The sequence below is a fragment of the Caenorhabditis briggsae genome (genome assembly GCF_000004555.2).
Source record: "Caenorhabditis briggsae complete genome, chrIII, whole genome shotgun sequence".
NCBI lineage: Eukaryota > Metazoa > Nematoda > Chromadorea > Rhabditida > Rhabditidae > Caenorhabditis > Caenorhabditis briggsae.
Genome location: NC_013490.2, coordinates 13,986,290 through 14,009,600, shown reverse-complemented (window position 1 = coordinate 14,009,600; position 23,311 = coordinate 13,986,290). Strand labels below are relative to the sequence as shown.

The window sequence follows — 23,311 nt, the reverse complement described above, 5'->3', positions numbered from 1 at the left end:
AGCCCTGGTTTTATTATGGACTAATATTGCCTTGGTTTCCCCAGGAGCTCATCGGAGCATCGATAAGACCCCTTTAAACCTGAAAACTTGATTTTTCTTGTTTTTTCTGAATTTTTCGGTCCTATGATTTCTGCACTTGAAACCTAAATCTGATTTTTTGGTTGCTATCCTTTAGAAATTCCAAAAATGTAAGAATTCTTGGAATTCCTAGCCCCAAAGGTCTCAGGACATTTTGAACAGAATCTCGAGAAACTTGAACTTTTCTGACCAATTCCATTAAAAAATTTTTTTCAATAACAATTTTTCAACTATAAATTCCAATTGTTACCCTTTTATCACATGCCCTCACTACACCTGTTTCTCTGCGTCTCTCTTTATCGCTAGTTTTTTTCTAGTTAGAATATGCATACTTTACCTCAAAAACTCAATCATTCTCTACCTCGTTACCTAAAATTAGATTTCAATTTCTATTTTTTTTAAATGAGTCCAGCCTTTGAAATGTGCACTGTGTGTGAGGTCCGAGCCAATGTTGAGCTGAGATACGGGGTGAGTTGAGGAAATGTGTTGATCACTGGATTAGTTTGAAACTATATGAATTTTATATCATTTTATAGAGCTTTTCAAGTTCTACATTTTGCTTCTTATCCGGTTTCAAAATTTTAAGATTTAAGCGAGTTATGCTCCTTCAAAGCTGCACAGCTACGTGGTGACGCCTGCCGACGGATAACGTATTCTAGTTCATTTCAGCCAATTAGTGATAATTGAAATTTTATATCATTTTGTAGAGCTTTCCAAGTTCTACATTTTGCTTTTTACCCAATCTCAAAATTCCAAGATCCAAGCGAGTTATGCGCCTTTAACATTACAGTGTATTTCTAGGCCGTCTGCTGCAACGCTTGCCGCATTTTCTTCTACCGTAACTTCCGTTCGCTGGACTTTCCATCCGAATGTCAAACTCCTGGGCAGTGTCAGGAGAACTGGAAATGGTGCGAGTATTGTCATTTCAAGCAGTGCGTGTCGGCTGGAATGCGTCCACCTCTCAAGTACTTTTTGGAGAGATAAGGATTGGTTGGCCGCGGTCTTCAATCCTAAATCATTCCTAAACCCTTTGTTGCTTTACCGTGATCTTAGAAAATCTAATCTTTTGATCTCCTTTCTATCCAGTATCCCAGCTTATATGTATCCCTGACATTTGAATCTGCCTAATCCTAGCTTTCTTACTTGATTGAAAATTACTGAACCCTTAAACTGCTTTCCACTAAAATCTCCATAGAGCGCATTTGCTACTATTCTAGATTGGTTTTACCTTCGTTTAGTCCCAATCCAAAGTTATCTAACCTTCAAAAAGGGATATTTCGATCTCTGTGTTCTTCGATTTTCACAATTTCAACCTAACTCTTAATTTTGAGCCAATTTATCTCAATTTCTGTGAATGATATCAAAAAGTGGTCAACTGACAGAACAATTTTGATTAAATGTTAAACATTTCATCAGTTGACCGTTATTGATATCTTACACAGGAAATGATATAAATTTGGTTCAATGTTGATGCTTTGGGGGTCATTCTAACAATGTGGGTTTGTCTTTTTTCCCTACCGATTCTTCTCTTCTGACCCTTATTATCACCAAGATTATTTTTTTTTGTTATCTATGTGACTTTATTTATTCTATGATGCAATTCCTTTAAATATGTGAATCTCGATGTTTCGCTCTTGGCTCCCGTTATCTGTTTAAATGAAAACCTCCTAAAGCTTCACTGTGGTGAAACCAAGGAACGTCTCCAGAAGACTTTAAAATCAAAATTTCGAAAAACTAAAAGTTCGGGCATCAACTAAGACACACTTCTGATCTATCTGTCCAGGTTTCAGCTCAATCGGTTAACTTTGAATGGGTTAAAGGGCGTGCGACATACATCCGGACATACAGAATTTGTTGAATGTTGTTAGTAATGATAATGATTATTTTTTTCCAATCGTCATATCTCAAAAACTAGAAAATCTACCTTTGGTTTGTAAGCTATCAAAATGTTCAAAACTTAATTATCTACCATTTATTAATTTATACTTTTGTGATAGCTCAATTAGTCTTTGAGATATAATTTGATACGCTTTATGTGCCTCTCCACCTTCCTCCTAGCGATATAAACTTCAAAGCGTTGTATCTCAAAAACTGAAAAAGCTACTAAACTGGTGTCAATCATTAAAACGTTCAAAATTTATAAATCTACATCTTTGTAATTTACAGCTTTTTGATAGTCAATTTAGCTTTTCAGATATGCCTTAAAAGTTATGGCGCGCTATTTGGCGCCATTCTCATTAGCCTCATCGGTCTATCCCTTTAATATGAGTAGTGTTGAATTCGTCATTTGCTCCGACTGAGTAGCTGAAGGCTAACATATCAATTCTGCGAATATCAAGCGAACCTCTCTTGGTTTTTTGCCTTTAAGTCAAGGCTTTAAGTTGTAATTGTAATATTCAAAAAGTAGGCACAAAATTCAGAGTGCATGACATATAAGACTTAGAAAACAATCTGTTAGAGGCTTCGATTTAAAACTTTTCCCATGAAAAGTGCATTCCAAAGAGCACCACACTTCGAACAACACCTGCTTGACGTGTCTACTTCTGAAAAATTCCTCTGCTTCTCTGTGCATCCTCAAACCTAGATATTGTGTCTGACTCTTATATCCTGCTCATTCCTTTTGCCTTTAGACTTCGACGCTTCTAAAAGAGCTAAAAAATGGAGGAGGACGTTGGAACGTGTGTGGTATGTGCCAGAACCGAAGTGGTCATCAACCCATGCTACAATGTAAGTCATCCTCTTTTTACAACGGTCCGCTACTCCGCTTTGAAGGGCACGTTAGAGCTGAAGCGTTATGAAGCAGCTAGCTAGCTTAGCTTAGCTAGGTAATAGCTTAGCTATATTCACTAGCTTAACTAAGTAATAGCTTAGCTAGGTAGTAGCTTAGCTAGGTAATATCTTAGCTAGGTAATAGCATAGCTAGATATTAGCTTAGCTAGGTAATAGGTTAGCTACGTTAGCTAGGGCTCAAAGTTGGCGGTTTGGATGACCTTCTAATAGAGTGGTTACGGTAATCTTTACTATTAACAAACACCAAATTCTGAGTGTGTGTGTCCCTTTGTTCACGGGTCGCCAACCCTAGCAAAGTCTGGACTGGACCAAAATGTTTCAAATTTACACAGATAATATGGAATAACATCGGGATGGTGCCCGTTTTAATTGATTTTGATAATATCGAAAATTTAGGTCATGAGACTACAAAAAACCTCTGTTTTGGGAACATTTAGGTTTTTTCTACTTTCAATGGTAGGTTGACAAGTTCACGAATAAATTCACACCGCCTGGCGGCGGCAATAATGTTCTGGTCTCAATTAAGCGCAACAGCATACTACATCGGACTATCTAACTTTAAATGTTCTTCAGGCGGAGTCTTGCGAAGCTTGCGTCTGCCTATTCCGAAGATATATCGATGACTTGAGAAGCTTGCCAAACCGCTGCGTCCCCAAGATGTGCACAGAATATCTGAAATGCCATTCTTGTCGATTCCAAAAATGTCTGGAAGTGGGAATGATAAACGCACCGCCGCCATATGAGAGATTTGTGGTTAAATTGAGGCGAGGAGGATAATTCGTACGTCTCCTTCTCTGGTTTTCTTGCTCCTCACCACCTGCTCTGCATATAATCCATATAAGAAGCCCTCCTCATGTGCTTCTCCTCAGCTGCTTCTTCTCTAACCGTCTGGGAAATCTCTCATTTGTGCTATTCACTCCAAAAATTTCAAAGCTTATTCAATTGCTATTATGATTGACAACTGCAGAGTGTGCAACCGATGGGGAAATCTTTTCTTTCAGTTCCAGGTGAGTTTTACAACTTCTAGAACCTTCTAGACCCTCGCCTTTTGGTTAAGGGCTTCTGACCTAGAATTATTGTGGACCAGGGTTTTTTCTAACGTAGTGGTTCTTGACTGACATGCACAGTCGTGAAACCTGTTAAGTTTGAGCTAATTTATCTTGGCTCCTACGCAAGATATCATAAATGTGTCAACTGATAAAATGTTTATCATAATATCAGTAACATTTTATCTGTTGACATCTTTTTGATATCTTTTACAAGAACCGAGATAAACTGGCTCAAATTAGGGGCTCTTCTATTACGGGCTTTGCGGTAGCTTCTAAGCTACAGCTTTTAAAACATGTGAGCTAGCAAGGCGGCCTAGCCACAACCTCGGCCACGACCCCAACACCCTGAACTCCTATTTTTCGAGGTGCACTGCTGCAGTCACTGCTACCGTAGCTTCCATCGTGCTTGTCTTTTCATGTCGAGACCCTGTCCACACAACAACGCTTGCTTCGAATTAGGCCTCAGATTCAAATGCCGTGGGTGCAGATTCAGAAGATGTTGGAATGCTGGAATGCGTCCCGATCCCGCCATGTTTGATGGGGATGCGATACGGAACAGACGACGTGGCTAAATGCGTTCTAGTGAACTCTAGCTTTTGAATATTCTTCTGTTCCATATAACTCCCTCTCGATTGCCCCTCTCGATTGTCTACCGTATTTCCTCCAATTAAACCGTCAACTTTAAGCTCAATTATCTCAGTTCCTGTTAATGATTAGAACAAATTGTCAATTGATTAATTGTTTATCATTATATCATAAACATTTTATCAGTTGACAAGTTTTTGATAACTTCCACAGGAATCGAGATAATTGAGCTCAAAGTTGAAGGTCTGAGTGGGCTTCTATTAGATGAAATACAGTCTTTCTCTTTTTTTTTTTGAATTTTTGTTGCAAGTTCGCTCTATTGAGAACACCTCTAAAAGATCAGCTGAGATCAGTGGATTCATTTCATTGACGTCCCAAACTGCACGGATACCAGCGATCGTTTTGATTTCCGACATGCACCTGGCCTGAAAATTGATTTTTACAGTAATTTAAAATTTTATAATCAAACAGATTACCTTTAACTGTGCTAAACCATATTTCACAGATAGTCCCAACTTTTTTCTAAGAATCTTTTTCGACGAATTCAACAGAAATTCTTGGCATCTTCTAATTACCATTGGTGTGTCATATAGTAATGTATTTGAAAAACTAAAGAAACACTATTCACTCAAAAACCAATGTAACCTGAAAGGATAAGACAGCAAAAACACACTGTATTCTATTAAACACTATTTATTGAATTTACTCAATAAACCATTATAAAACCTTTAAAACCAGTGAGCCACACTTTAACGGGTCGTCACCAATCGTGAGCGAACACCAGCGAAAACTAAAGAAAACGATGAGAATTTGCCGAGAGAGGAGACGCGTTTTGGCGCGCACACAGTTTCGCGCGCGGATACAGTAATCCACACCTCTTGCACGTGTGTTCGGGGGAGATTTCTCTCCTTTAGACTTGGAAAGAGGATTTTAAAAGAGAAAACACGGTAGAATACCGTACAATATTTATCAGCGACCATTAGAATTCCTTCGATTGTAGAATCTATGAAAAATATGATTTTTTTGAATAATAAAAAACTCGACGATACCATCAATGGCATATTCTCCGTATAAAACTTCCAAGAAACAGTGGAAATCATTCGGATCAATTCCTGTTAGCTCCACTTCTTTGGATCTTGAGGACTTTCCAAAAAGAATAGTCTTGAAATATATAGATTGGCCGGCGAGGTACTGAAAATTGAACTATAGCTACAGCAACCCGCAAACAGAGTTCGCGAACGTAGAAGTATTTTTTTTTTCATTTTCATTCCGAAAAACGGTATGCGTACGGTCCACATGTGGCTCCTATTTCAACAACGCGCGACCTGTTTAGTGACTCGGAAGTCTGGTTCAAGTTCGAATACTATCTCATTGCCTACGACCTTAAATTGCATTCACCCCCAAAGATTTTACTCGAAAAGGTTTCTTTTGAATTGCCTAAACCCCAAAAAAGTGTTTATGACGAAATGTTTGTGGCATCCGAGAAAACAGATGTGGTTCTTGTTGTCGAGGGAAAGAAGCTGAATGTGAATAAAACAGTAAGCGTCTGAATATTCTAGAAAGTTCCCGAATTCCAATTTTTCCAGTTCCTCTCCTTTCACTCCGACTATTTCTCTTTTCTCTGCGAATTTCAAGGAAGGGCAAATGAAAGAAATTGAAATCAAAGAAGTTTCTTATGAAGATTTTGGACTTCTCTGCAGTAGTTTCTATCCAAATCCACAATTTCCGAATGGTGAATCTATCTATTTTTATTCGAAAAAATCTTCATAAAGTTTCAGATAGTACTTCTGAGAAACTTCATGAGATGGCTAGCCGTTTTCAAGTGTCATCAGTTGTTGGAAACGTTGAATATCATCTTCTTAACAATTCAAAAATTGGATATGAGAGAATGTTATGGTTTGCTGATGAATACCAAATGCCGAAGCTTCTGGAGAAGTGTATCAGTCAAATGAACTCACTGGCGATGGCTAAGAAATTGGAGAAGTCTCCGGAATTCGAAAAGTTATCAGATAGAACTACACAGGTCCTGGGCGCGCATACGCATAATGGATGGGCGACGGAGGACGCGCCGATGAATTGGGTACAGGGAAAGGACGCCGGTATGGGGCATATACGGGGCATATGGGGCACACCGCCGCCGCAAAGCATCTCCTCGCCTGGCTTGCTGGCACTCGATGAAATGAACTAAAACGTTGGTTGGGGGTTCCTAGAAGTATCAGTTAAGTTCTATTGTGATGTGATTTTGTTCAGGTCTTCCGATTTCGTACTTTTCCTTTATTATTCCATATTCTTTTATATTTTGAACGACATATTACTGATTTTTCGGAAGTCAATGTTTTGATTTTGAAAAAGACTTATGGCAGTTTCCATTTAAATTTGATATGCAATCAAAATCAGAACAAAATGGGAAAAAATTCGCTAAAAATTGTTTTTTTTTTCATTTGTTCAAAAAATGTCTCACTTTCACTTTTTTGAAATTGCATGAAAAATTGAAAATTTTTATAATTTAAACTTTGTAATTATTGTATACTTACCAACTTACCTTTTACTCCACCTGAAAATACGATTTTTACAATAATTACAAAGTGAAATCAAAAAAAAATCTCAATATCACCTATTTTGGCGAAAAACATAGCAATTAACGAGTGAAAGACATGTTTCTGCAAGAATTCAGCGATTTTTTAGTCTGCCATAACTCTTTTTCACAAAAAAACATCGAAGGAATAATCGAAAAACCAGAAATGTAGGCTCGAATTGACGAAAAATTGACAAAGTTGCCGGTGTGGATTTACGGTAAACAATGGGCGCATCCGGGATTTCGGAGTGTTGTAGTCGGCCTGCCGTATCAGACCCATATCGCACACATCGCCTACCCATCCAGAATCCATCTAGGATACGCGCGCATTCGGAACACTCGATTCAGCCTCTCCCGCATCGCACACATATGAGACTCATCGCAGCTCGTTGTTCGCGGTATGTGTCAAACGGACTTCTAGAGGATCGCATATGGATCGGGTCCTTTATGCGCATCATCGCCCAGGACCTGTGTAGCTCGCTGATTTTCAGACAACTTTTGAAATCTCTCTGATGTTTTGTGATTTTTTTTAATAATTTTTTTGAAATGAAGTTTTTTATTTAATTACAGAAATAAATAGGAAATTTTCAGTTTTTATACAGTATCCAACATTTTTATACAGTATCCGACATGTGTTTTTTTCATGCGGTAATTCCAAAATTCAGAAGCATCTTGAAATGTTTCTTCACTTTTTAAATTCAAAATCTGGTTGAAATTTTCGATTTTCACTTTTCAGATGAAGACAGAAAAATAAAAACAAGCCCGAAAAACTGATAATGAAAATATTGATTCTTCTTATCAGTAACACAATTTTCTGCTCTCTTGCTAGCTCTAAAAATGTTGATTTCTCTTTTCATTCATATTTATTACTACTCGTTTGATCGTAAAAAATATTTTTCTCTTTCCTCTACGTTACAAGAGAATATGTCTTTTCGTTCTTGAAAACGGGACATAGATGGGTTCTGGTGGGCCTCCATTCTTTTCAAATCGAGTTTTCATTTTTGAGTTCATCGCTATATGTCGTTCACCCTTGCGTCTTCATCTAAAAAAAATTTTGAAAATAATATTAATTCCAGCCTCTTCTCTCTCCAGACTTCGACACAACAATGTCCGATAACTCTGCCCGCAAAATCACGGATGGCAGAGTAGGTGCTCAATACCTAGTTTCAAACAATTACAACGGCAATTTTGGAAACGCTGTCGGAGTCCCCTTGGATAAGCCACAAGGCAAAGCTTATCCCATTCCACCTGGTGACGGTCCCGTCAATACTACGGTGGTCACACGTCCAGATTTTCGCCGAACACCCAAAACTACACCCGTCCACAACAATTAGCCCATAATCATGCTTGAATATTGACAAATGTTAGGGTTTTTCCCCTTATTTTTTTGGTTCAGATAATAATTATTGAAAGAGGTTTTTTCCATAACACACGCTATGATTTGTCAACATTCTTTGAATTGCAAAATAAACATTTAATCATTGTTCCGTGTTTATGAATTCCTAGAAACGATATAAAAATTGAATCTGATTGAATCGTATACAGTGCGCGTCATAACTATAGGACACCTCTCCCAAATGAGTGATGTGAAAAAACCAAAAAAGATGACTGAATTTTGTGAACGCAGTTCGATTCAACGTGTGGAAAAACCTATGTCCACAAAATATCAGACCAATTGAGCCATTTTTATGCTCACAGGGCTGAAAATTCACTTTTTAGGCCGCGTCATAATTATAGGACACCCCTGGAAAATGAAAAATCTCAAGTTTTTAAGGGGAAACCTCTGTTTTGGGAACATTTAGGTTTTTTCTACTTTCAATGGTAGGTTGACAAGTTCACGAATAAATTCACACCGCCTGGCGGCGGCAATAATGTTCTGGTCTCAATTAAGCGCAACAGCATACTACATCGGACTATCTAACTTTAAATGTTCTTCAGGCGGAATCTTGCGAAGCTTGCGTCTGCCTATTCCGAAGATATATCGATGACTTGAGAAGCTTGCCAAACCGCTGCGTCCCCAAGATGTGCACAGAATATCTGAAATGCCATTATTGTCGATTCCAAAAATGTCTGGAAGTGGGAATGATAAACGCACCGCCGCCATATGAGAGATTTGTGGTTAAATTGAGGCGAGGAGGATAATTCGTACGTCTCCTTCTCTGGTTTTCTTGCTCCTCACCACCTGCTCTGCATATAATCCATATAAGAAGCCCTCCTCATGTGCTTCTCCTCAGCTGCTTCTTCTCTAACCGTCTGGGAAATCTCTCATTTGTGCTATTCACTCCAAAAATTTCAAAGCTTATTCAATTGCTATTATGATTGACAACTGCAGAGTGTGCAACCGATGGGGAAATCTTTTCTTTCAGTTCCAGGTGAGTTTTACAACTTCTAGAACCTTCTAGACCCTCGCCTTTTGGTTAAGGGCTTCTGACCTAGAATTATTGTGGACCAGGGTTTTTTCTAACGTAGTGGTTCTTGACTGACATGCACAGTCGTGAAACCTGTTAAGTTTGAGCTAATTTATCTTGGCTCCTACGCAAGATATCATAAATGTGTCAACTGATAAAATGTTTATCATAATATCAGTAACATTTTATCTGTTGACATCTTTTTGATATCTTTTACAAGAACCGAGATAAACTGGCTCAAATTAGGGGCTCTTCTATTACGGGCTTTGCGGTAGCTTCTAAGCTACAGCTTTTAAAACATGTGAGCTAACAAGGCGGCCTAACCACAACCTCGGCCACGACCCCAACACCCTGAACTCCTATTTTTCCAGGTGCACTGCTGCAGTCACTGCTACCGTAGCTTCCATCGTGCTTGTCTTTTCATGTCGAGACCCTGTCCACACAACAACGCTTGCTTCGAATTAGGCCTCAGATTCAAATGCCGTGGGTGCAGATTCAGAAGATGTTGGAATGCTGGAATGCGTCCCGATCCCGCCATGTTTGATGGGGATGCGATACGGAACAGACGACGTGGCTAAATGCGCTCTAGTGAACTCTAGCTTTTGAATATTCTTCTGTTCCATATAACTCCCTCTCGATTGCCCCTCTCGATTGTCTACCGTGTTTCCTCCAATTAAACCGTCAACTTTAAGCTCAATTATCTCAGTTCCTGTTAATGATTAGAACAAATTGTCAATTGATTAATTGTTTATCATTATATCATAAACATTTTATCAGTTGACAAGTTTTTGATAACTTCCACAGGAATCGAGATAATTGAGCTCAAAGTTGAAGGTCTGAGTGGGCTTCTATAAGATGAAATACAGTATTTCTCTTTTTTTTGAATTTTTGTTGCAAGTTCGCTTCATTGAGAACACCTGTCCTATAAACTGTAATCTCGATTACCTCTTCAGATTATTATTTTTGCAAATGCGCGCCAATGCACTCTCATCTCTTTAAAAATATCTCCAAAAACTCTTTCATATGCAAATTCGCTCTATTGTAAATCTGTGATTATTTAACCCCCAATGTCTCTCAATTTGTGATATTTTATAAATGAAAATCCTGATTTTGAATTTTTCTTAAAAATATATGGAATTTTTTCAGGTTTTTTAGAATATGTAAAACTGGAGTTTCTGAAAGTTTCAGATTCAAAAGTTTGATAAATTCAGAGTTTCAAATATTATAGAATCTGAAAATCAGGATTCAGAAAAAAATTGCAAAAATTCGAAACATCCAAAATGTTCAGGAAGTCACAGAGATTGTTCGGAAATTTTGAAAATTCGACAAAAACCTAAAATTCCAGAAATTCCAAAGACTTCAAGGAATCGAAAGAATTCTGAATTTCACCATTGTAAAGAGTTCCAAAAGTCTAGAAACTGCAAAATACCGTAAGCACTCTAATAGAAGAATATGAGATACATAGGCTCAAATTTGATAATTTGGGTTATGTTCTATTAGAGTGTTTACGTTATTCAGTAAGTTATAGAACTCCATAAATTTTGAAAATCCAGAAATTTCCAGACATTCAGAAGGGTGTTTACCAGCTGAGGAAGCTAAACCAAATTTCATTATTCCTACTACATAGTATCATCATAAAAATCCCAAAAACCCTGCCATCCTCTCCCCCTCAAGATTCACTGATCAGCTCCGTCTGCTACTTCTCACACTATCTCTTCTCTGCGTCTCTCTCCTTCCCACACTATTTCCACTCATATTCCATGATTCTTCTTCTTCTTCTCAAGATCCATCCAGTTGGAAATCAGTGTAAAAATGCCCTCTCAACCTTCTTCTTCTTCTTCTTTCCGCCTCATTTTCTTCTCCCAAAATCCTTCTTCTTTTTGCCAGAGGAGAAGAAGAAGAAGAAAAACAACAACCGACTCATTTTCCTACACATCTTGCTTACATGTTTTGGATTTTTGAATTTGGCGGCATTTTTTTTTCTTGGGTGTTCAAGAAAAAGGTGTTTCAGACAGTAATAACTATAATAGAAGCCCACCCTATACTTGCACTTTGAGCCTAATTATCTCGGTTACTGTAAAAGATATCAAAAAATGGTCAACTGATTAAATGTGTAAAATTTTATGATAAACATTTTGTCAGTTGACAACTTTTTGATATCTTTTATAGAAGCTGAGATATATTAAAAGTTAAAAGTTAACGGCTCAGTTTTTTGTGAAGAAAAGTTAGAAGCTCTGAAAAGCTTGATCAAAGTTGTCCGAGCACTAGAACTTTTCTACTCTTTATTTCTCACAATTCATACAACTTTACTTTCTCTTCCAACACTAGGCCACGGCCCTCATATACCGTAAAACCTGTATTAGAAGGGCCGATCTACTTTTCGTGAAGTCTCTAGGGGCCTTTCTAATACAGGTTTTACGCTACAAATCCTTCTAGGTGCTTCAAATATGGTCGACGACGAAGAGGACATTGTGTGGATTCGCGAAGACGCGCCATCCGATCCAGTGTCCCCAACCACCCCAGCCACTATCATAGAAGCTGCTCCGATCCTTTCCGACGCTTTCGACAAGCCGATTCTGAAAGCGTCGGGTCCTCCAGAGGTCACAATTTCGGCTCCACCGCTAACACCGCCAGTGGAAGTTAAGGCATCCGATGTGGAGGTGTCAGGAGTCAAAGTGTCTGCTCCAGAAGCCAAGCCCGCCGATCTTCCAGAAGTGTCTGCTCCGGCTCCAGAAGTTCCAGATGTTCCAGAAACCAAGCAAGCTGAATCGTCGGCTCCAGAAGTGCCAGAAGTCAAGTCCGCTGATGTTCCAGAAGTTTCTGTTCCGGCTTCAAAAGTTCCAGCAGCTGCTGAAGTCAAACAAGCCGAATCTTCGGTTCCAGCAGTGCTAGAAGCAAAGCCTTCCGAATTTTCAGAAGTGTCTGTGCCTGCTGCAGACGCTCCAGAAGCCAAGCCAGCTGAATCATCGGCCCCAGAACTTCCAGCTGCTTCTGCTCCAGAAGTCACCGTCTTCCACGCCCCCGAACCTCCCCGAATCGAATCTGTGCAATTCGAGGAGACCAAAAAACCCGATCCAGACATCTTATCGCTCAAGCTAGACCCAAAAACCCCAAACTCCGTGGATGATAACAGCATGAGTTTCGATATCAGTAAGATTTTTTTTTGAAAATTTGAAACCCCGCCAAATCCCAAAATCCAAAATTTTCCAGGCGAGTGTGAGCGCAAATTCAACAAAGCCGTCCAAGAAGCGTCTGATATGTTGGAAGATTTCGATAAAAAATCCAAAGCGGTCGTGGAGAATACAAAATTTGTAGCTAAAGAGTTGAGTGACCGAGGAAATTCTAGGCCAGCCTAACCCAAAATTTTCAGACTCGCCGAACTAGCCGCTTCTGCCCCAAGAGTCTTCCAAAAAACTATCGATGACCATTCACAGGTTCCTGAAGTTTCTGAACTTCCATCCGGAGGGTAGGTCACCAGATTGCTCAGCTTAAAATTCTCTGAATTGCTCAGCCTTCCCAAAAACGTGGAATCCGTTCTGATTGGTGAGGGAATTCTGGAAGAGATCACTGGAACACTGGTCCTTCCCAATGGATATGTTCTTGTTACGGACGAGCGTGCTGGAATTATAGCTTTCGATTTGGAGGGAAATGTTAAGACTAAGGTTTGACGGGCGGCGGGTGGCGGGAATTCAAAATTTTCAAAAAAAACCATTTTCAGATCAATCCACCCGAATTCCGAAAGCTATGGAGTCCGGTATACCACAAGGAGCATATACTTGTAAGGACCTTTTTAAAAAATTTTAAAGTTAAATTCGCTCTTCCGAACCCTAATAAAACTTCCAGGTGCTCGCCGACGCCAAGAATTCAGAAGACCATTGGGTGCGTCACGTCATCAAATTCACTTGTCAGCTAGAATACGTGGCAAAGATCGAATGTCCGTCTTGGCTCTCAGAATGCACGATTTTGAGAGAAAGGCTTAGCATTGCACACAACGATCACTTGTATCTTTGTGTTTGTGGAGAGGTAAGTGCGCTCTATTGGATTGGAGTATTTGAATGGGTGTAACTGGCTTTAAACCGGATGTTTTCAAATTCGCAAAATATCATCTTGTAGAACTTTTTAAAAGCTAAATTTTCCAATTTTAAGTAATCAAAAATATTAACTTTGAAGAGAGTTGTGACTGTTTCTGTAGAGCGCGATTTCATTTTCGTTGGTTCTTGGCGCTCCCCCATTTTCATCGGCTCGTTCTCAAAAGTTTCACTTTCTAATCCAATTACATTTTATATCCATTTGTGATGCTTTTTAAGACCTACATTTTGCAATTTGAATCAATTGAATATATTGATTTTGAAGAGAGTTACGACGTTTTCCGTAGAGCGCACTATTACACAATAAGCGACTTTATATGATCCTCAGTTTCGACAGGTAGTTTTCAAAAGTCACTTTTTTAAATGTAGTCTAGTTTTATGTCATTTTGTGAAGCTATTCAAGACCTACATTTTGCAATTTAAATCGATTGAAAATATTAATTTTCAAGAGAGTTACAACAGTTTCCATGGAGCACGTATTCATTTTCAATAGTTCCTTGTGGTAGTCGACTTTCATCGGCTCCTTCTCAAACAACAAAATATCACATCTAACAGAAATTTATATCATTTTGTAAAGCTTTTTTAGCCCTACATTCTACAATTTGAATCAATTTAAAATATTAATTTTGAAGAGAGTTATAAGAGTTTCCGTGGAGCGCGTTTTCATTTTACTGGCTCTTTGCGGTCTTCAATATTTCAAAAAAAAAAAACTCAAATCTATTCTAAATTTATACCATTTTGTAGAACTTATCAAATTCTGTATCTTACAATTTAGATCAATTAAAAATATTAACTTTGAACAAAGTTAGACTTGTTTCCGTAGAGCGCGTTTTCATTTTCGATAACTCGCTCTTTGTGAACGTCCACTTTCATCGGCTCCTTCTCAAAAAAACAAAAATTCGGATTTAGTCCGATGTTATATCATTTTGTAAAGCGTTTCAAGCTCTATATTTGACAATTCGAAAAAACCGTAAATATTAATTTTGAAGAAAGTTACAACAGTTTCCATGGAGCGCACTTTCTCACTTTTCAGATTTTCTCCGGAATCTACGAGCTCACTCCGATTGGACAATGGACAGAGCTCGAGTATAAATTATCAGAAGCCTATGTTGATATGTTAGCATTTGCCACAATTGGTCCAATTACTCAATTGTTGGTTGTTGAAGGTGGGACATCTGGACAAACCGAGGTACAGTAGGATTTTCAGGTCGTCGAAATTACGTTTTGCTGGTTTCCGTACGAGAATCCAGAATTGTGGACAAGAAACGAATGGCGATTTGCGAACGACCGGGAGCACTAGCCAGAGATGAAGCGGGTGAGCAAGTGCGCTCCAATGATACTGCCAATTTTGAGCCAATTTATCTCGGTTCCTGTGAGAGGTATCAAAAAGTGCTCAACTGATAAAATGTGTATCTTGGAATTTTACACATTTTATCAGTTGAACACTTTTTGATATCTCCTTTAGGAAACAAGATAAATGGGCTTAAAGTTAGGTGTCCGGTAGAGCGCACTTTATAAACTGAAAAATTTAAATAATTTTTACAGGCCGCCTATTCGTGGCGAATCGGTTCTCGGCGAGCATTCAATTGGTGGATACGATGCTTTGGGTGTCCGAGAAGAATGTGGCAATTACTGAGGCGTTTGTGAGTTTGCGAGTGGTAGGGCGGGAAATTTGAATTTTTTGAAAAATGTAGATTTTTTAGAATTCTCAAAATTACATTTTTCTAAAATTCTGAAATTTTCGACTTTTCAGAAAAAAAAATTTGTTTTCTCTAGAATTTCAAAAGTTAAAAATTCAAAAAAAAATGTGAATTTTTCGAATTTTTCAAAATTTTGGAATTTTCTGAAAAATTGTTATCTAGAGTTTTCGATTTCTACCAGAATTTTATTAATTAAAATTCGAGAAAAAATGATAATTCTGAAAATTTTCAAAAGTTAAAAAACCCAAAAAAAAGTGAGATTTTCGAATTTTCGAAGAATTTTCCACAATTTTTTAAATTCTTAATTTTTAAAAAAGTTTTAAAGAATCCAAATTTTTTCAGGTCCGTCACTTCACCGCCTGCTGGGGTCTTCTGGCGATTCCACTGAAGAACGCCGTACGTCTTCAGAGATACTCTTTCCGTTCTCTTCGCTGAATATTAATTTTTTGGATTTTTTAATAATTTTTTTTGAAAAATTCAATTTTTTGAAATTTTGAGTTTTCCAGAATTTCTAAAATCCAATTTTTTTCGAAATTTTCAAATTTTTATGTGATTTATGGGACAAGAATTCCTGGGATTTGAAAAAAAAATAGAAGAAGTGCACACAAAATGAAATAAATTAGGGGTCAAAATGGCCAAAAAATATGAAAAAGGGCCAAAAAATGGGGGACCAAAAATTATGGATTCCCTCCGTCTTCTCGTTTTTTCGATATCTTCGTCTGATCGACTCTCTTCAAGTGTCCCGGACTTGTCACATCGATTTTCCACGCCAAATTCTTCAGGTCGCTCGCCAGATTCATCAGGAGGATTCTGAAGAAATTCAGAATTTAAAATTGCAAAAAATCCAAAAAAAGGCATATTTTTGGCTGAAAATTTCAATAGAAAGCAAAAAAAAATTAGAAAAAAATCCGAAAATTTCGAGAAATTTCAGCGAAAAATGGAGATTTTAAGGTCCATGAAATTGTTATTTTTCAGAATTTTTCTGTTTAAAAAACTGAAAAATCTCGAAAACGAACACATTTTGAATCTAAAAATCAGGTTTTTTTTTGAAATTTGAGCAAAATTTTAAGATTTTTTTTCCATATTTTTTAAGAAAAAATCTAGAATTTCCCAGAAATTGTCAGCGAGAAACGGAGATTTTTGGAACTATAAAATTGGATTTTTCGGAATTTTAAAATTGCAAAAAATCCAAAAAAAGGCATATTTTTGGCTGGAAATTTCAATAGAAAGCAAAAAAAAATTAGAAAAAAAATCTGAAAATTTCGAGAAATTTCAGCGAAAAATGGAGATTTTAATGATCATAAAATTGGAATTTTTCAGAACTTTCAAAAATTGAAAAAATAAATTTTTTGCACTTTTTCCCCGAATTTTCAGCTTCGTTTTCAGATTTTTCAGCTTTTTTCTATCAAAAATTCGATTTTTCATAACTTTTCCAAAAGTTGAAAAATCTAAAAGTCGTTATTTTTTCGGAATTTTCAGATTTTTTTTCACAAAAAATTAGACTTAAAACCCACTTATTCGCCTCGAACTTCATATATTTCTGATGGAGTGCTTCTGGAATCCAACGTCCCTGATAGAAGACGTCACCGTCGTTGGGCTGCGTCGCCGACATGATTCCTGGGTATTCTGGAATCGATTTTTCACATTTTCAGCGTTGAAAGTTGCTCATTTTACGCCAAAAAACCACAATTTTGAGCCATTTTAGACAGAAAACTATCAAAAATTCAATTTTTCCGGGAATTTTCAAATCCAAAAAACTTCTTCTCTGACTTTTCAGGCAATTTTTTTGGCATATTTTCGGTTATTTTTGCACCTAAAAAATTCACAAACTTCTCTCCAGCTCGGCGCGTTTCTCTTTCCTCTTCTCATCCATCGGTTTCTCCAATTCCGAATCGTCCAACATCATCTCGATATAGTCATCGCCTGTCAGCCGTTTCCACTCGGGCGGCCGGCGTTTCTCGATGATTACGCTGAAAAATGAGAATTTCAGGGGCAGAAATGAGCTTTTTCTTCAGCCACAAATAGCGATTTTCAGCTCAAAATTAGCCTATTTTCAGCTATTTTCAGATTTTTAAAGAGAAAAAACTGAATTTCATGGGTTAGAAAATGACTTTATAGAGCTCAAAATTGACCTCAGCCCGAATTTTAAGGTTTTTCCAGATCAAATTTGGTTCATTTTTGACCCATTTCAAATCACTTAGAGCGAAAATAGCCATTTTCAGCCCAGTTTTCTTTTTTTTTCAATTCGAAATTAGTCCATTTTTGACCCATTTTCAGAATTTGCCTTTTTTAGCTCAAAGCCGGTTTCTTTTTCAGCCAATAATAGTCATTTATCAGCCAAATTTTAGGTTTTTATACAGCGAAACTGGTCTATTTTTTACCCATTTTCAGATTCTTCAGCTCAAAATCGGCCTATTTCGACCCGTTTAAAGCCCCTTTCCAGCCCAGAACAGCCCAATCCTCACCGAATTTGCACCATTCGTTCCAAATTTTGTCGACACCTCGCCGCCACCTCAGCCGGATTCTCTCCATCGGCTGGTGGTCGACGATCCATCACTCTTTTGAGCAACAATGAGAGAGACGACGTTCTGAAAATTGCAATTTTCTAGAAATTTCTAGAAAATATTTTGAAAAATTGAGCAATTTTAGACTTTTTTCAGCTCAAAACTCCATAATAATTGGTCTAAAATGCTCATTTTTCCTGGAATTTTCAGCTGAAAATTTTCCAAATTTTGACCTATTTTCTGAAGAAAAACCAGCCAATTTTGCTGATTTTTAGTTCATTTTTCTGGAATTTTCAGCTGAAAATCTGCCAATCTTGGCCTGAAACCTACTTATAGTTAAGCTCATTGACAAGATCCCGTCCATATTGACACAGCTCTCCCGTCGTCAATTTGTTCAGATCCGTCTCCTTGTGACGTGGCGATTCTCGAGGAATCGTCAGTTGATTGGCAAACAGTGACGTGGCTTCCTGCAAGAAAATCGGGCTGAAAATGACTGAAAATGGCTGAAAATCCGTTGAAAATTGTCAAAAATTAATCTGAAATCGCTCAAAAAATTGTGTCTTATTTGTCGAATTTTTGGAACTTTGAGAGCATTTTCAGAGCAATTTAAAGCAAATTTTCAAAATTTTGAAGCGAAAATTTGAATTTTTTCATTAAATTAAATTAGACAATTCCTCGTATTGCTTTTTGTTTCAATTTCTTGAACAGGAGTTAATATTAAAGGTGGTGTACGGTGAAATTTTTTATTGCATCAAAATGTGCAGAAATGCATGTAGATTGACATAAAAATAAAGAAAAAATTCAAAAAAAATTCCTTCGGCGAGAAAAACGCATCGAAAAATACGTTGAAAGCCCTTAGGGACGAGCTTTATTCTAGGCCGCCCGGTGAGTAAAAGCGCGCGAATTCAAACTTTTACAATTTTTTCGCTCGTTCTCACTGTTTTTTTCGGTTTTTTCAAGAGTTTTCTAGGTTTTTGTCAATTTTTCTTCCAGATACATCGGAAAATTTGAAAAAACAGTGAAAACGAGCGAAAAAATTGTTTAAAAGTTTGAATTCGCGCGCTTTTACTTACCGGGCGGCCTAGAAAAAAGCTCGTCCCTAAGGGCTTTCAGCGTATTTTTCGATGCGTTTTTCTCGCCGAAGAAATTTTTTTTTTGAATTTTTTCTTTATTTTTATGTCAATCTACATGCATTTCTGCACATTTTGATGTACACCACCTTTAAAATATTTCTTCCGGACATAACTTTTTTAGCTTTTCTAGAAGGCTACAAACTACAAAAAATTAGTATTCCATTCACTAGCTAACCTGTCTCATCGCCGAATTCGCCGAGTGTGCCGACGACGCGGATGGCGGGAATCCTTGAGTGGGCGGAGCCAGATGAAGTGTGGGCGGAGCCTGTTGAGCCGCAGCGGCATGTTGCTGGGCAACAGCGGCCTGAGCAGCAGCCTGTTCGGCCTGAAGTTGGGCGGCCCGAGTAGCCTGTTGCTGTTGGAAGTGCTGTTGTTGCTCGAGATAGGCTGCCTGCGCGGCCATCAGTTGACGATTTTGGATGTTGGTCAGTTGAAGAGCCTCAAACTTGGTGTTTATTAGTAAGGGGGCGGGGCTTAGGGGGTTTTTAAAGGGACATAAAATTTTTTCAAACTTTTGGGTTTATTTTTTGAGTCCAAAAACTTCTAAAAATCCCAAAACTCACCTCATAACTATTATTAGGCACCTGCCTTCCACTGGCCGTCACCATTCCACCGCCTGGAGCTTGATGCATAGCTCCGCCCATCGCTCCGCCCATCACTCCTGGATACGCGGGTTGTTGTTGGAGGAGTTGGCTGAGATGGGACGGCTGCTGTGAGGGTTGTGGTGGTGGGAGTGGAGCTGAGGAGAGGTGTTGAGCCAGAATTGAAGTAGATGGACCCGGTTGTTGCTGGGGAGGAGGAGGTGCGTAGTGACCTGGCATTCTGAAAGCAATTTTGGGTGAATTTGGGGTCATTTTTAGACAGTTTTAGACCATTTTTAGACCATTTTAGTTTGAAAATTGGTTTTAAAAATTGGTCTAAAATAGTCTAAAATAGTCCAAATTTGGTCCAAAATTGGTCTAAAATAGTTATAAATTGGTGTAAAATAGTCCAAAATTGGGCTACAATAGTTCAAAACGGTCTAAAATAGTCTAAAATTGGTGTAAAATAGACCAAAATCGGTCTCAAATAGTCCAAAATGGTCTAAAATAGTCCAAAAATTGTTCAAAATGATCAAAAAATGCTCTGAAGTTATTTTTTAAAAACTAAAATGATTAATCATCATTTTGAATCGTTTTAGACTTTTTTAGGCCATTTTAGATGTTTTTTGAGCAGTTTGAAACTATTTTTGGCTATTTTAAACAATTTTTGGACCGGTTTTAGACTATGTTAGATCATTTTATGATCTTTTCAGACATTTTTGAATCATTTAGGACGATTTTTTAGGATTTTTGGATATTTTTGAATCATTTTAGATCAATTTAGGGTCATTTTCGGACCATTCTCGACGAGTTTTTGGAAATTTTAAGAATTTAAGACCATTTCAGGATCACGTATGAACCACTTTTGAACATTTTAGGACCATTTCAGACTAGTTTTGGCCGAATTTGGACAATTGTAGAACACTTTAGACGATTTTTGGGCAATTTTAGACCATTCTAGTGCCATTCAAAATCATTTCTAGACCATTTTTCTAGACAATTCCGGATCCTTTTAGATCATTTTAGGCTGCTTCAAACGACTTTCGGCTTCTTTTAAACCATATTTGGAGTGTTTCAGCCGATTTTCAGTCAATTTTCAGTGATTTTTGACCTATTTTCCCAAAAAACCCTTACCCTGGCCGCGTATCCCCACTCAAATCGATTGGCATTCCTCTTGTTCCGAATCCAGGCGGATATCCACCAGCCATTCCGAATCCTTGCGGTGGTCCTTGTACATTTCCAGCACTTCCCGACGGTCCGACACCGTATCCAGCATCACCCCATGATGGTTCGGGCTTGACTGAAGATGCTTTCAGGGGATTAGAAATGGGTTAGAATGCTAAGAATGAGCAATGAAAATGAGCTAGAATTTGAGTTCAAAAAGCAATTGCGCTCTACCGAACAACCCACCCCACCAACCCTACTTTGAGGCAACTTATCTCAGCTCAGGTAAATGATATCAAAAGTCTGTCAACTGATAAAATGTTGCTAATATTCTGATAAACATTTTATCAGTTGACAACTTTTTGATATCTTCTACAGTAACCGAGATAAATTGGTTCAATGTTGAGTATTCGGTAGAGCGCACTTGCTGAACTGAAACATTTGAATGTTCTTTAGTCATTGTAGCTCATTTTCACCCGTTTTTCCCCATATTTCAAGAGAAAAAAGCCAAAAACCCACTTCTAACATTCATAAAATCGGGTGGAATCCGCGGATCAGCACCTCCAGGTCCTCCTGGATACTGTGGCTGGGGCATTTGTCCGAATGGATGGGGCACGCCGGCTTGATACATGGGGTAATTGCCGAATGGAGGCATTCCTTGTGGCGGGAAATTCGGGTTTACACCGCCTGGATAGTTGGGATTCTGACCGGGTGGGAGACCTCCAGGGTAGTTGTGATGAGGATTCTGGTTGGGGTTCATTCTGAAAATTGGTCGAAAAATTGGGATATTCAGCTTCAAAAATGCAATTTTTGAGCGATTTTTCACATCAAAATTGAGTGAAAATCGGAAAATCAGAAAAAATTTTTGCTATTTTTCTGGATATTTGAGCAAGATTTCGAAATTTTCAGCTTCAAAAATTCAATTTTTAGTTTTTTCCAGCTTTAACAATGCTTTTTTTGTAGATTTTTGACATGAAACAGCAAAAAATCAATTTCGGAAAATTTTTTTTTTAATTAAATTTTTCAAAAATCCTGTTTTTTTCTCGAAATTTTCAGCAATTTTTGAGATTTTCAGCTTCAAAAATCCAACTCTTGAGCGATTTTTCAAGATTTTTCACATGAAAATTAAGCGAAAAATCGAGTTTTTAAGTTTCAAAAACATAAATTTTGAGTTTTTTTTTTCGAAATTATAGCCGTTTTCGAAAAATTTTTCCAAGGAATTTTCGAAATTTTCTGCTGGAAAATTTAATTTTTGACATTTTCAGTTAAATAAAATTTGGTAAAATTTACGGAAAATTTCTCAATTTTTTGATGTAAAAAATTGCGATTTTCAGTAATTTTCAAAGGAGTTTTGAGATTTCAAATTTCAAAAAAAAATAATTTTTCAAATTTTTTGAGATTTTCAGCTTTGAAAAAAGTGCTAAAAAACTGAAAATTATTGATTTTTTTTTCAATTTTCAACTTTAAAAACTGATAAAAAACCAGACTTTTTTTTAAATTTTTCGATTTTTAGCTAACTTTTTTCAATTTTTTAAAACCAATTTTCAGATATAAAAGAGCGATTTTCGACTCGAATTTCCACATTTTTGTGCAATTTCAAACCGGTTTATATGGATTTTTTCGAGCAAAATTGGGTTAAACGAGATGAATTCATATGAATAAATCATGGAAAGAAATACATGTATCAGTGGGAAAAATGTGTGAAATTTAGGAGAAAAACGGAAAATCTGTGGGGATAAAGGAGATCAAAAATAAGGAATTTGAAGGGAAAAAATAGAGAAAAATCGGTGGAATTTTGATGATTTTATAGCTTAAAAACCGGATTTTTAGCATCAAAATAGACAATTTCCAGCGAATTTACAGCTAAAAAATCGAAAAAATGAAGATGTAAAGTGGATTTTTAGCATGAAAATAGATCATTTTCAGTGCTCCATCGCCTCCGCACCAGCCGCCTTCATCTCCTTCACACACATGATTTGGCCTCGAAAAACGCGGCGACAACCGCAGCCAATTGTGTCTCATTTGAGCATCCAGTCGACAGATTCTCCTCGACTTCTCCTAATCCAACGATTATTGCAGACATCGCGGAATCCGGAATATCCATAGAGAATGCCAAATCGTGTAAATGAGTTATCACATCCTGCAGGGCGTATCCATTCTCAAAGAGGCTCTTCTTGATCTTATTCATACAGGTTTTGGCGGTTTGATTCAGCAGTAAAGTCACAACCTTCTTCATTTCCGCCGGCGTCGGCTGCCCAATACACTGGTATACTGTAGACTCGGAGACCACCTCAAATGACATTGCAGTGGATTGAAGGGTGTTGATTACAGTACGCATGTCTCCTTTGGAAACTCTCAACAGCGCTTCTCGACCGTCTGGTGTCATCTGTAATCCTTCAGATTTGACGATGAAATCGAGACGGGGGACGATGAGTGATTGGTCGAGAGGGGCGAAACGGAAACGGGTGCAACGGGATTGAATGGCAGGGATAATGGAGGCCAGATAGTTGCATATGATGCAGAAGCGCACGTTGTCGGTGTACTTTTCGATTACTCTGGAAACTTTTTTTTTGAAAATTTCAACAGAAATCTATGTAGATTCTCATAAAAAATAAGAAAAAATTTTAAAATGCTAAAAACCGCATCGAAGTGAGGG

General features: G+C 37.7%; 5 protein-coding genes across 5 annotated transcripts in view; 3 read left to right on the top strand and 2 right to left on the bottom strand.

The window, feature by feature from the left end:
- Positions 1-480: 480 nt before the first annotated feature.
- Positions 481-1,062, top strand: CBG26100 (the record flags this gene model as incomplete). Its single annotated transcript, XM_045244648.1, has 2 exons — positions 481-546; positions 880-1,062. The coding sequence occupies 2 exons, from the start codon at positions 481-483 to the stop codon at positions 1,060-1,062; spliced, it is 249 nt and encodes an 82-aa protein (XP_045100572.1).
- A 4,494-nt stretch (positions 1,063-5,556) lies between these two features.
- Positions 5,557-6,690, top strand: CBG22955 (the record flags this gene model as incomplete). Its single annotated transcript, XM_045244647.1, has 3 exons — positions 5,557-5,690; positions 6,089-6,234; positions 6,281-6,690. The coding sequence occupies 3 exons, from the start codon at positions 5,557-5,559 to the stop codon at positions 6,688-6,690; spliced, it is 690 nt and encodes a 229-aa protein (XP_045097721.1).
- A 5,242-nt stretch (positions 6,691-11,932) lies between these two features.
- Positions 11,933-15,708, top strand: CBG22957 (the record flags this gene model as incomplete). The annotated part of the gene is made up of 10 exons (XM_045244646.1): positions 11,933-12,635; positions 12,696-12,807; positions 12,856-12,951; positions 12,997-13,147; positions 13,204-13,263; positions 13,329-13,508; positions 14,607-14,739; positions 14,781-14,888; positions 15,119-15,216; positions 15,616-15,708. 10 exons carry the CDS (start codon positions 11,933-11,935, stop codon positions 15,706-15,708), a joined length of 1,734 nt encoding a protein of 577 aa, XP_045097720.1.
- A 242-nt stretch (positions 15,709-15,950) lies between these two features.
- On the bottom strand, positions 15,951-21,415 carry Cbr-mdt-30 (the record flags this gene model as incomplete). The annotated part of the gene is made up of 9 exons (XM_045244645.1): positions 15,951-16,083; positions 16,788-16,899; positions 17,104-17,243; positions 17,739-17,861; positions 18,108-18,244; positions 19,086-19,349; positions 19,474-19,732; positions 20,626-20,791; positions 21,175-21,415. 9 exons carry the CDS (start codon positions 21,413-21,415, stop codon positions 15,951-15,953), a joined length of 1,575 nt encoding a protein of 524 aa, XP_045097719.1.
- A 1,203-nt stretch (positions 21,416-22,618) lies between these two features.
- The window catches only part of CBG22959, a gene marked incomplete at both ends in the record, with an annotated part of 10,167 nt that continues 9,474 nt past the window's right edge, over positions 22,619-23,311 (bottom strand). The window contains one exon of the mRNA XM_002642998.2: positions 22,619-23,210. Within this exon, the coding sequence (XP_002643044.2) occupies positions 22,619-23,210 (592 nt within the window). The remainder of the gene's footprint in view (positions 23,211-23,311) is intronic.